General features: G+C 39.8%; 1 protein-coding gene across 3 annotated transcripts in view; it reads right to left on the bottom strand.

Annotated features, from left to right (window-relative positions):
* Positions 1-14,049, bottom strand: part of arhgap23b (Rho GTPase activating protein 23b) — a 573,311-nt gene that overhangs the window by 2,638 nt on the left and 556,624 nt on the right. For 2 of the 3 annotated variants that reach the window (XM_084435165.1, XM_084435166.1), the window contains exons 20-21: positions 760-801; positions 385-478 (exon numbers count right to left, since the gene is read on the bottom strand). In XM_084435165.1, coding sequence (XP_084291291.1) covers positions 385-478; positions 760-801 — 136 coding nt within the window. Of the gene's footprint in view, positions 1-79; positions 105-384; positions 479-759; positions 802-14,049 lie in introns of all 3 variants that reach the window. The other variant, XM_084435167.1, reaches the window with a different exon arrangement.

The following is a 14,049-nucleotide window of genomic DNA, read 5'->3' as shown; positions in this document are numbered from 1 at the left end:
ATATCAGAATATGAAAACATGTTGTCATAAGCTGCAACAGATGGTAAAATAACTATTAAAAAACTATTCCTGCGCCTACCGCAAACTTTGATCCATTGGCTCAGCTAGTAGAATGATGCAGAAAAAATCCAGAGAGAGAAAGATGAAAAGAAGAATAGGATATGAATGTAAAGAGAAAGAGAGCAGGTGTAGTAAGAGTTTTTTTTAAGGGAAGTGTAAATAGAGATTACAGTGAAAACCATCTCCCAGTTAGAAAAATAATACCAAATGAGGAGGAGGATTTCATGAAGCTTGTTAAAACAAGCTCTTCACATCTCAACTTGCTTCTTTACAGGTTAACATACACCTGTGCGAACAAGCTCATTTCATGTCAGTATCTCTCACCCGAGGAGTCTCTGAGCAGCACCGTCCTGCCAATGTTAGACAGGAGGTGGTCGATATTTGGAACAGGCTGTATGTTCTGCTGGTCCTCTGGTGTCTGCAGAAGAAACATAAACAGATGGATGTTGGCTGATATTTGAGTTTGTAAGTGCCCTGTCCACCCTGACCACTTTATTCAGCTAATATAGAATGATTGACCACTGAACTATATTAAAGTAACTATTTTTTGTTTGCGCTGAAAGCATAATTCTAACCCGTTAATTGATGATGAGACAGACTGAAGACTGTCATAAACTCTGCTTGGGGGAAATCTCAAGTGTGAAATCCCTTATTAAGCTTAATACATATTTAAAATGATTAGGAAAAAAAAGTCTGTACCTTCTCATCCTTTTCCTGCTCATCACTGAAGAACCACATATGCTGCAACAAAGAAAGAGTACTTAAGCCCAATCCCATTTCTACCCCTTTGTAGGTGTCTACCACCTGGTGTCTCGATTCTCTTTTGGTTGGAGGGGTAGGGGTAGGAGGAAGGGCCAGATAGCAGGTTTATTCTACGATAACAACCAGCTGGATGTACATTATCCCTTACAAATAGAATATACTGACTGCTCTTTTCCATATAATGAAACTGAATGGGGAATGGGTCTGTCAAGAACTAAAAAGAACATAAACGTGGTCCATATGATTCATACTATGTTTCAAGACTTACATCATAATATAGCTTTGTATGACAATCAGTCATAGTGAAATTTAAGCCATTAACCTTGATACGTTTATGCTGTTTTTGAGTCATTTTAGAACTTGAAAAAATAGCTGTAACCCACACAACTGAGATGACTACAGCTGACCAAGGCATCTTGTAAGTTTGTGATAAACATTGCCGCATCTCCTTTGATTTAGGAGCTAGTGACGACGTATGATAACGTGTAGCGGTGTGGTCCATGTACGCTTTGATCATTTAATTTTCCTGTTTGGAATGGAATAACGAGAAATGAAAACCACCTCGTTTATTAGTTTTTTAGTTTAGTTAAAAAAACGAAAAATTTGATTTTGGCTTCATTTTTCATTTTTCGTTTATGGTTTACAAATTGGTTAATGGGTTTGATATTTCATTTGCACACGTGGGCGGCGCTGAAACGCCGCTTTCATCTGATTGGTCAAAACGCTCCGCCTTCAGTAAGCTACGAGCTTTTCTTTCTGTCAGGCAGAATAAGAGTCAGTACGAGAGCGGCACTGGCAAATGCACTTTAATAAAATAATGTGTGAAACCACCACTCACTGTTAACTACGCACAATATTTGAAGCAGAAATATGTTGCTGGTCACGTAATTCGTGCTGCTGCGACTTGCAAGCGACCCCAATAATGTGAACCACAGTATATGACAGATTATTTTAGCATGATGTATTTCCCATTGATAAATACAGTGCAAATAGAGCCGTCTCTTTGGATAAAAGGTGGAAAATAAAAGTGCTATTATAAAAGATTAAAAGTGGAAATAAAAATAAATAATAGGCTGAACTGTACCATGATAATATGTCCGTAACATTTACCACTCTCATCTTTACATCAAAAGGCAGATAGCGTGTGTGACATATGTAGGCTATAAATAATTTTGAAAATTGAATAGAAATAAAGTTTAAGTTTATGAATATAAGCATGTGTAGCCTACTCAATTCATATGAAAAGAAAGAGACAGAAAAGAGAGAAGCTAGAATCAGTGAACGTACATTAATACTGACAAAATTACCAGGTTTGGGATTAAAATCATGTTGGTTGAAGAGCACGGCATACCTTTAAAATGTTATTAGTTTTATTATAAAACTAATACAATTTTATTATATACTGAATTGGTCGATGTTTCTCTGAGTTTTCTTTATTATGTTGGCTTAAAAAAGCCAGCATATATTTAAACATTATTATTATTATTATTTATTATTATTATTATGAGAAATTGACTCGCCTAGAACTTTAATGCTTCACCAAACTCAGCTCAGACCTTCAGACTGGTCTGACTCGCTTATATCTTTTCTAACTGGTCAGACTTACTTTCCCAAAAAATCCATTGACTTGCGTTAACTGAGCAATGAAGGCTGTAATACTTAACGCTGTCCACTAGAGGGGTTTGCATCAGTTTAAATGACAAATAAATGCATGAATTTCATTCATAAATAGGCCATATCTGTGTATCCATATATTTTAAGATGTAGCCTACTAGAAAAAAATATATGATTCAACAACACAAACTCTGTTTTTACTCTGCAAATTTGTTTTTCTTTCAAGTAGGCTATAGCCTACAAGTTATCCTGCTTTTTGCCATGGCTTGCCATACTGCCCAGAATAAACAATATTTTCTCCACACCAGATGTTTAAAAACCCTGCATGTAGTTTTTGTGAAGACAAGCGCATATCTTACAAAGGTTCCAGTTCTGTTTAGGCTAGTTTAAACATTACAAATTGTAGTTTGAAATGCTTGTTATGTTCCTAAATTTATATAGGCCTAACACATTTAAACTTATCTATCTATCTATCTATCTATCTATCTATCTATCTATCTATCTATATGTATATCTATCTATCTATCTGTAGTAGGCCTATTTATCAACTGTGAGTTGTGGTTTCACACATTATTTTATTAAAGTGTATTTGTCAGTGCCGCACTTATTCTGCCTGACAGAAAGAAAAGCTCATAGCCTACTGAAGGCGGAGTGTTTTGACCAATCAGATGAAAGGGGCGTTTCAGCACCGCCCACGTGTGCAAATGAAATATCGAACCCATAAAACGATTTGTAAACCAATGTCCTGCAGGACAAGGGCCAATGTCCTGCAGTTTAGCTCCAGCCTATTCCAACATAATTCATCAGGTACAAAAGCTGTAACTGGGGTGGTAGCCTTTCACAAGTTAAACCTAGAGTGCATAATAGGCTACCTTAAAGGCTACTAATAATAAAAAGGTACTTTTAAAAGGGTAACATCCCAGTGACGGCTTTTGTACCATTTTATTTTCCCTGAGAGTGTAGCCTGGATATTTCTAGTAATCCTGAAGACCTTGCTTAGCTGGTTCAGGTGTGTTTATTGGGTTGAAGCTAAACTTTGCAGGACATTGACTCTCCAGGACCAGGACACCCCTGACATAGGCCCTTCACATTAATTGAATGTGATTCATCAACACCTAGTACATCTTAAAATATAGAGCTCATGACAAATGAAAACAACATAAAATAAAGTATTTTAGTTGTTTGAAAATTCTACCAGAGCTTTGCTGGACAAACATTATATGCATAAAGCAGTGGGAATAAATAATACCTTGAAAGAAATGAGCAAATCTCAGAGAAACATCAACCAAGCAAGCATGTAACAATAATAACTTAAAAAGCTGTCTTATAATTTACAATGTTAAGAGGCTTGGTTTTAAATTGTATCCCACATATGATAAAATCTGTTAAATGTAATTTGTAGATTAATGTAGTCGGTTAATTACTTAAAGCGGCATGATCTAATACATTTTTAATTATTTGTTTAACACTGATTTTAATTTGAACCACTGCAGAGACTCTACACAGATCACAATTCATTAATTGCTATTTGTATTGGATTGCATTTCTAATCCAAAGTAAACTATTAATAAAAAAAAATTATAACCAGTGATTTACAGCGTATTCTAGCCTGTAACTTTAACAGTACAGTTCCTATTCATATTTCAATTTAAGGCCTATAATACTGTTACTCTCCAAACCTGATAATTTTGTCAGGTAGCCTATTAAGTAGCCTACAAGTGATTCAATTATCTTTTTATCTCATTCTATTTGTGTGAACTGAGTACTCAACGCTTACAGTTACTGTTACATTTCTATGTATTTTCACAATTATCTGCGTGGCAGGGGGAGCTGCCACTCGACCTGTCACTCAACCAGTCACCGCTAGGGGCAGCTGCCACTCGACCCGTCACCGTTAAATGCGCCTGCCTCGGGACCCGTCACGGATATATGCGCCTGCCTCGGGACCCGTCATGGATGCCTGCCTCGGGACCTTACACAATATATAAAGTGTTTTTAAAACAAAATGCAGCACGGATCCCCTGTAGCTAACGGGCAAGAACGGTACGCACAATAGGTCAATATTCACCCAATATTCACCATTAACTAAACGCTTTTCACCTGCCTTACAGCTACCAGGCACTCCGACTGATGCATATGATCATATAGACAGTTAGACATGCATCCCGCATTTACTTCTACTTTTTTTAGCCTACCCATTTGCCACCTTTATATTTTTTCCGGAGCGCGAGTCTTGACACCTTACGCGTCGCGCCAGCCACAACCTAGCGTCGCACCTGCCTCAAGATATCTCACTTTTATGCACATGCAAACAGACAGTGCAATCCTGCTCTTATTTGCCATCTTATCTTACATTTTATTCGCTCTTTTTGTCCATAATGGAGCGCGCGTCACGTCACCTATCAGCGTCGCGCCTGCCTCAAGATCTCTCACTGTTTATGTACCAGACACTCCGATTGATGCACATGTGCAAACAGACAGTGCAATCCTGTTCTTATTTATCTATTTGTCATCTTATATTATATTTTATTCCCTCTTTTTGTCCATAATGGAGCGTGCGTCACATCACTATCTATTTGAATGTTTTTTTGTTTTTTTTGCAAATTATTGTTGTTATGGTAGATCATAATTATTAGGCTACTTGTGATCGACATTCTGATAAAGGTCTATGTAGAAATTACGGTTGTGTCAACCAAGTAATTAATGTCCTATAGCTCCCATCTTTCGCATTAGATGTTTGTGTGAAAAACTGACAAAATAACTGGCAAGTGCAAAATATTGCTGTGTCCTCTCTTTTATTTTAATATTTTAGATTAATCATTAAAATGCTGTCAATTTCACACTCTAAATTCAGTATATGAGTCCATTTGTGTTGGATTTGCCATGCATACCGGTGTTGATTTTTTAACGGCCACTGTTAGAGTCACCGATTGGTAAAACCCTGTGCACTAATTTCTATTTATTTTAACTAATTTTAATCTTATCAGCATTCTCACTGATGCAAATTCAAAGACCTCATCCTTAAATGTTGATATTCTGCAATATTCTGTAAATAAAATAGCCTATAAGGCCTATAAAACAAACAAATCGATGTAGTGAAAACTCTTTGTCTGCTTTTCCCTTCAGCATGTCAATGGAGTATCAGGCAGTAAAACAGTGGGAGATCTTGAGCTGGCACGACTCTTATAGGAGCCAACAAGCGCGCTCAATTATGAACAAAAAGAGCGAATAAAATGTTAGATAAGATGGCAAATAAGAGCAGCATTTTACTCTCTGTTTGCACATGTGTATCAATCGGAGTGTCTGGTAGATTTAAACAGTGAGAGATCTTGAGGCAGGCGCGACGCTAAGTTGTGGCTGGCGCGACGCTGATGGGTGACTTGACGCGCGCTCCATTATGGACAAAAAGAGCGAATAAAATATAAGATAAGATGACAAAAAGGTAAATAAGAGCAGGATTGCACTGTCTGTGTGCTCTCGTGTATCAATCGGAGTGTCTGGTAGATTTAAACAGTGAGAGATCTTGTGGCAGGTGCGACGCTAGTGGCTGGCACGACGCTTAGTAAGAGCCACGAGACACGCTCCAATATGGGCAAAACAAGCGAATAAAATAAGATAAGATGACAAAAAGGTAAATAAGAGTAGGATTGCACTGAGTGTGTACTCTCGTGAATCAATCGGAGTGTCTGGTAGATGAAAACAGTGAGAGATCTTGTGGCAGGCGAGACGCTAGTGGCTGGCGTGACGCTAAGGGAAAAGCCACGAGACGCGCTCAATTACAAGCAAAACATGCGAATAAAATATAAGATAAGATGACGGTAAATAAGATCAGGATTGCACTGTCTGTGTGCTCTCGTGTATCAATAGGAGTGTCTGGTAGATGTAGGAAGAGAGAGTATGGCAGGTGCGACGCTAGTGTAAGGTAATGTGGTAAATAGGTAGGCTAAATAAGAGTAGAAGGAAACGCTGGATGTCTGTCTATTTGATCATGTGCATCAGTCGAAGTGTCTGGTAGCTGTAAGGCAGGTGAAAACTGTTTGGTTAATGGTGAATATTGATCTACCATTAGAATATTGCGTACCGTTCTGGCTCCCGCTGGCTAGAGGGGATACTGCTGCATTTGGTTTAAAAAAACATCTTACATATTGTGTAATATCGCAAGGCAGGCGCATATATCCGTGACTGGACGAGTGGCAGGCGCAAGTAACGGTAACTGGTCGAGTGGCAGGCGCATATATCCGTGACTGGTCGAGTGGCAGGCGCATATATCCGTGACTGGTCGAGTGGCAGGCGCATTTAACGGTGACAGGTCGAGTGGCAGCTGCCCCTAGCGGTGACGGGTCGAGTGACAGGTCGAGCGGCAGCTCCCCCTGCCACGCAAAGATTTTACCCCTACTGATTATTTATTCAGGTGTCTCTCTCTCTCTCTCTCACACACACACACACACACACACACACAACGCACACAAAGACACAAAGGTTAGACATGTTATCATGGTCATGTGTATTATGTTATTATGATCCTTGTTGCTCATACAGTAATTATAGCCTAGAGTAAAAAAAAAATTGCCTACATTTTAGAGATGGAGTTTAGAGATGCTGAACTATTTTCATTTATCGAAGGGACATATAGGACCTCACCTACTAAAAAAAAGTTTGACCAATTAGATGAAAGGGGCGTTTCAGCGCCGCCCACATGTGCGAACGAAATATCAAAGCCATAAACCGATTTGTAAACCACAAACAAAAATTGAGAAATCGAGCCGAAATTTCATTTTCCGTTTATTAAACTAAACGAAAAAACAAATAAACGATCTGTCTTTTCATTTCTCGTTATTCCATTCCAAATAGGAAATGAAATGATCAGATGATACACGGACCCCGGACCATCCGTGTAGGCTATTATTCGTTCAGTCGTTTTTTTTTTTTGTTGTTGTTGTTGTTTTTTTATATATATATATTGAAAGTAGAAAAATGAGAAAACAGTTCCTATTTCGTTTTTTAATTTTTTTCCCAAAAAACAAGAATTCAGCTTGATTTTTCGTTTTTCGTTCTGAGGTAGAAAAATGAATAAACGGCTGGAATATTCGATTTCTACATGTGGCCGGGAATGAAACGTCCCTTTCCTCTGATTTGTCAGCCGAAGATCAAACTGTCCCGTCATCAGTTCTTCCTCAGTTCTGCACTGCAGAAGAGTCCTCCGTTGTGCGGATTCTTAACGCGTTTATTGCAACTTCATTTCATCTTTTTTCCATCAACCAGACAAACAAATGGCTTGACACAACCCGTACTGGGGAATAGACCAGACAGGGCTTTCTTCTGTGTAGATCAGGAGTTCAAGTGCCAGGGGTTTGCTATTTTCCGAACTGTAAAGTCACGTTTATTTTATTTTTTATTATGAACCACGCTGTGTTTTATTCCTAATTAAGTGACTATATAATGCATTTTACTTCAAATAATCTAAATGTTGACTTTGAAAAATAGGTTCATTTGGTTCATTTTTGGTGTGCGCCAGAAAGATGTTCAAGGAGACTGAGACGTGCTAAAGCAGTGCATCATGTTGTTTTCTTTATTTTTCAAAGGCATGACATTTTGTAGTCATTTTGAATGTACACAAATAAAAATTACATTTTTACTGTTTCGAATGACAGAGTATTAAACGACAGAATATTAAGTTATTTCCCCTGCTGAGCAACAAATCCAAGTGCTGGCGCCGGCGCATCGCTCGCTCACACAACATCTAGGCTATTATCAGTTCACTTCTGGCATTGCTAACTTGAAATCGCAGCCTGTTCATTATTAAAATAAAACACAGTCAACCAAACATAAAAAGTTATTCTGCTTAATTTAATTGGTCTGTTGTAGGCTACATTATAAAGGCTGTGCCACACATTCCTACTTGCTGTTATTCCAAACTCATTTCCCTTACTGTGAAGATGCTGATTTAGCCTATACGTGTATATTGGGACTCGACTGAAGTATAAAGCCTTCTTTACATTACTAGTTAGCATCCAAATGTTACATTGCAAATATGGAAACTTTGGACCGAATGAGAGATGCGCGAAACCAACGTCGGTAGCCTATGTTTCAGTTTCGATTCAAATAAATTAATTTGAGGCTTTGGCTTTAAAATAGGCTAAATGTTGTTTATAATAAAGGGCACAATAGGCTATTTTTTATAAGCTATAGGCTATACTTTTATTATACGTGGCTACTTATTTTTCCTTCTTGTTGATTTCTGAATAGGCTAATAATAAAATGCGTTTGTTTCCCTCTCAACATGACCCGGGGCGCCGCGCACAAGCGCACATCTTTGAGATATAAATTAATACATTTTAATAAAACACAAGGCCTACATCATACAACTCAGAAGAGTGTGTATTTTAATATCTCTGTTGTTCTCTGTTCTCCGGTTGTTAGATAGTCAGTCTGAATGACAGTTCATGCATTCACATTAATATAGGCCTATCATATAGTCAATGCATTATTCTTTTCTTTTTGTATTAGTGTTAAAAATATTTAATTTACAAATAATTATATTGATTTATATCTTCATTTATTATTTTAAAAAAAAATACTGGTGTGGGCGACCATGGTAGGCTAACAGCCATCATTTGCCCTGCATAGTGCATACCCAGCTGATGCAAAGCGTAGGTGAATTTATATCTACACAGAATAAAGCCCTGTCTGTTACGATATAGGTTAGCCAATAGGTGGCAACAGTGAGCTATCATAAGATGGGGGCTACATAACGAGAAGTATTGTATAAAAACATTGAGATGCATGAGGAGTGCAATGGAAAGCGAGCGGAATAAAAGCTAGTGTTTGACCCATCACAAGTCTCATTTATGAACATGAAACATGGTGTCAGAAGTCAGAACCAACAAAGACCACTCAAGCCGAACAGGCAAGTAAACGGACAACGTATTTGTTAATTAAGTTACTCGTTCAGTCAAGACAGATCAGCAGCTAGCAGCCATGGCATACAGCATCCCGGTTCCAGAACCCATGGACATGAAAGGTGACACACACAGCAATTCACAGACAATTATGAGATTGCCACGGGCCTGGATAAAAAAGACAAAAAAATTTGAGTTGCTACGCTACTGACAGTGATGGGAAAAGAATGCCATCAACTTCATCGCCATCTACACATGCCAACGGCAGACGGAGGATCCGACTAAAATACTAGATGCATTACAATCACATTTTGAACCATGCAAGAACGTGATCTACGAAAGGTTTGTGTTTAATGACTGTAAACAAACAGTGTGAGACAGCAGAACAGTTCAGAACAGACAGCAAAGTTAAGGAAGTTAGCAGATACATGTGAATTTGGTGAATTAAGAGAAGAGCTGATCCGTGACCGGCTGGTCATAGGCACAAAGGATTCAAATGCACAAGCACGGATGTTACGCGAACCAAAGCTCACACGAAACACGGCTATAGACATCTGCAGATACAGAAAATAAGCGGAGCGGAGCGGGATGACGTCATCAACTTCACTTCCCGAGAAAACTACTCTGAATGCGGCAGGCAGGGGTACAAACAGACAAACGTATCTTAGGATCACAAAAAAGGCAACATAACAACTCATGCCATTACTGTGGATCACTGCATGCAAAAGCCAAATGCCCCGCTTATGGTGTAACCTGTAAAACATGTGGCAAGCGAAATCATTTTGCACGTGTTTGCAAACAAAGACAACACAAACCACAGATGAACTTAGTAGAGGAGGACATCCAGTCTGAAGAACAAGCAGATGCAATGTGGTACATCTCACATGTAAACTGTATGCAAGCCAACCAAAGTAAATGGTTTATAAATCTGAAGCTGACCCCACAAAATGTAAAATCATTCAATGATGATTCCCATTGTACCCTGAGGTGCCAGCTAGACACAGGCTCCACAGTCAATGTAATCGGTTTCCGTGACCTCCAACGCTTACTGCTAGACGGCAATCCAGCTTTAATGCCCAGCAAAGTCACACTCAAGCTGTATGATGGCACGCTAATCAAGCCTAAGGGTGAATGTGACCTCAAAACAGACCATGAAGGGCACAAATACATCCTCAGATTTCAAGTAATGGAGACATCACATATACCACTGCTTTCAGCTGAAACCTGCCAGAAACTCAATCTACTTCAAATAAACACCAACCATGTAATACAAAATATTAACACGAAAGAGGTGCCAGGCGCACCCAACACAACGGATGAAATCATCTCCATGTATGATGATGTGTTTGATGGATTAGGATGCCTCCCAGGGGAGCTACACCTTGAGATTGACCCCACAGTCCAGCCTGTACAGCAGTTACCAAGACAGATTCCTATTCCCATCAAATCAAAAATTATCAAAGCCATTCACGAAATGGCACAAAAGGGGGTCGTCACTAAAGTTACGGAACCGACTCCATGGATAAGCAACATGGTGATTATAGAAAAGAATGACAAGCTGCGCATATGCATTGATCCTACCCCACTGAACAAAGCTTTGCTCAGATCACACTACCAGATTCCCACAATTGAAGAAATCCTTCCAGAAATAACCAATGCAAAAATATTCACAGTTCTTGATGTAAAGGATGGCTATTGGCAAATAAAGCTGGATGAGGCCAGCAGTTACCTCACCACATTTTGGACGCCTAAAGGAAGATACAGATGGCTTCGGATGCCGTTTGGAATCAAACCGGCAGCTGAAGAGTACCAAAGGAGACAGCATGAAGCATTGCAGGGCCTCACAGGAGTCAGTGTAATTGCAGATGACATTCTCGTCTATGGGTGTGGCAACACTACAAAAGACGCAATCGCAGATCATGACAAGAACATCTCAGCCCTGCTACAGAGAGCTAAGGAAGTCAATTTGAAGCTGAACAGAAAGAAACTTCGGCTGAAGCTCCCTAGTGTGACGTACATGGGTCACCTCCTCACAAATGAAGGCTTACGCCCGGACCCGCAGAAAATAACCGCAATCCTGAACATGCAAACACCGACCGACGTAAAATCCCTCCAAAGGCTTTTGGGGTTTGTAAACTACTTGTCAAAGTTCCTGCCCTGTCTGTCTGACATATGTGAACCTCTCAGATGCCTGACAGACAAGGATGTTGACTGGACGTGGCTACAAACGCATGATGCAGCTCTGGAAAAGATCAAAGATTTAGTCACTCACTACCCTGTAATTAAATACTATGACATCAAAGAGGAGGTCACACTGCAATGTGATGCCAGTGAGAAAGGCTTAGGGGCAGCCCTCCTACAGAATTTGCGTCCAGGACACTGACCCCAACAGAACAACAATATGCACAGATTGAGAAAGAATGCCTTGCCATTGTCTTTGCGTGTGATAAATTCGACCAGTATCTACATGGAATAGAGCACATCACTGTACACAGTGATCACAGGCCACTTGAAGCAATCTTCAAAAAAACCTGCTGACAGCACCCAAGCGATTACAGAGGATGCTACTGAGGCTACAGAGATACCAGATACACTTGCAGTACAAACCAGGCAAGGATTTGCACATCGCCGACTTTCTCTCGAGAGCGCCTTAGGCGAGCATGACACATTCACAAATGCAGACACCAGCCTCAGTATACGCAATGGGCCTTACCCCGCAAGACTTTGTACAAGTTAGCCATTCCAGCTGTATCAATATCTCCACAAAGACACTGGAAACCATCAAAACACACTCTGCCAAAGACACGCTGTTCCAAAAACTACATGCTTGCATTAAAACTGGGGGGCCCAACCACAAATGTGCTGTCAACAGCTTATTGCGACCATTCTGGACTTTCAAGGAGGAACTAGCCAGTGACAGTGGCCTAATATTCAAAGGACAGAGGATCCTCATTCCTGAAGCTTTACGCCCTGCTTTTTTAGAAAAAATCCACACTGGACACTCTGGAATTGAGGCTAGCCTGAGAAAGGCTCGTGAGGCAGTTTTCTGGCCTGGCATCACAGACGACGTCAAAAACTTTGTCAGCAGTTGTGCCACATCAACACTATCCATGTGAAACAGCAAAAAGAAACATTGATTCCACACACAATACCTCACCTCCCATGGTCTAAGATAGGAATGGACTTATTTACTGCAAATGAATCCATGTTCCTAATTATGGTGGATTACTATTCTGACTACTGGGAGATAGACAGAATGCCAGATTACACCTCATCCACAGTCATCGAATGCTGCAAAAGACAGTTCAGCAGACATGGTATTCCCCTTGAAGTTTTCACAGACAATGGACCGCCATTTAGTGGCATGGACTTTCAAGAATTCGCTGAGGAATGGGACTTTAACCATGTCACATCATCACCATATCACAGCCAAAGCAACGGTAAAGCAGAGTCAGCTGTAAAAATAGCAAAAACACTGGTAAAAAAGTCCACCTTGGAAGGGGGAGACCTCTGGAAAGCAGTTCTGGCATGGAGAAACACCCCAACAGAAGGCCTCAATAGCTCTCCAATTCAAAGGCTCATGTCAAGGAGAACACGCACCACCCTGCCTACTGGAGAGGCCCTTCTGCATCCTAAAGTAGTGCAAGAAGTTGTCACAAGAAAAATAGCCAAGCGAGCAGCAGTGAAGCAACGCTATGACACTACAGCACGTGACATGCCAAGTATGATTCAAGGACAGACATTGCGGGTACTTCTTCACCCCAATAACCCAACGAGTACATGGGCACTTGGCATCTGCATTAATCAGCTCGGTGACTGTTCCTACATACTGCTAGTGAAAGGCAAAAAAGACAGGAGAGTCTTCAGAGAGCACCACACAGCAAATAACAAACAGAGAAGCTACCTTGCCACCCACAATCCCAGTTCTAAGACACACAAGAACCAGGTCCAACATCAAAATTCCTGCTAGATACTCTACGGACTATGTTATATAAAACAATATAAAAAATAAATAAAAAAAAGAAGGAAGAAAGATTAATATACATTGGCAAAACAATGTCACGCTTAATGACCTATTCATTAAGCTATTCACAGAATAACAGATGGTTTTGTTCAACCTGTTAATCTGTATAAAGGGTTTTCTAATTGAGTTGGGTAATGTCATGTTGTGTTCAATTTCAAGAACTTTCCTTTGTTATGTGAAGGGAGATGTTACGATATAGGTTAGCCAATAGGTGGCAACAGTGAGCTATCATAAGATGGGGGCTACACAACGAGAAGTATTGTATAAAAACATTGAGATGCATGAGGAGTGCAATGGAAAGCGAGCGGAATAAAAGCTAGTGTTTGACCCATCATAAGTCTCATTTATGAACATGAAACACTGTCTAGTATTTTCCCCAGTACGGGTGTCGAGCCATTCGTTAGTCTGGTTGTTTGATGAAAAAAAGCTGAAATGTAGTTGCGGAGGACTCTTACTCTGCAGTGCAGAACTGAGGAAGAACTGATGACGGGAGAGTCTGATCTTCAGCTGACAAATCAGAGGAAAGGGGCGTTTCATTCCCGCCCACGTGTAGAAATCGAATATTCCAGCTGTTTCTTCATTTTTATACCTCAGAACGAAAAACGAAAAATCAAGCTGAATTCTTGTTTTTCGTTTTTCCAACGAAAAAGGAACCGTTTTCTAATTTTTCTACTTTCAATATTAAATAAA

The sequence above is a fragment of the Rutilus rutilus genome (assembly GCF_951802725.1).
Source record: "Rutilus rutilus genome assembly, chromosome: 16".
NCBI lineage: Eukaryota > Metazoa > Chordata > Actinopteri > Cypriniformes > Leuciscidae > Rutilus > Rutilus rutilus.
This window is presented reverse-complemented; position numbering and strand designations above follow the sequence as displayed.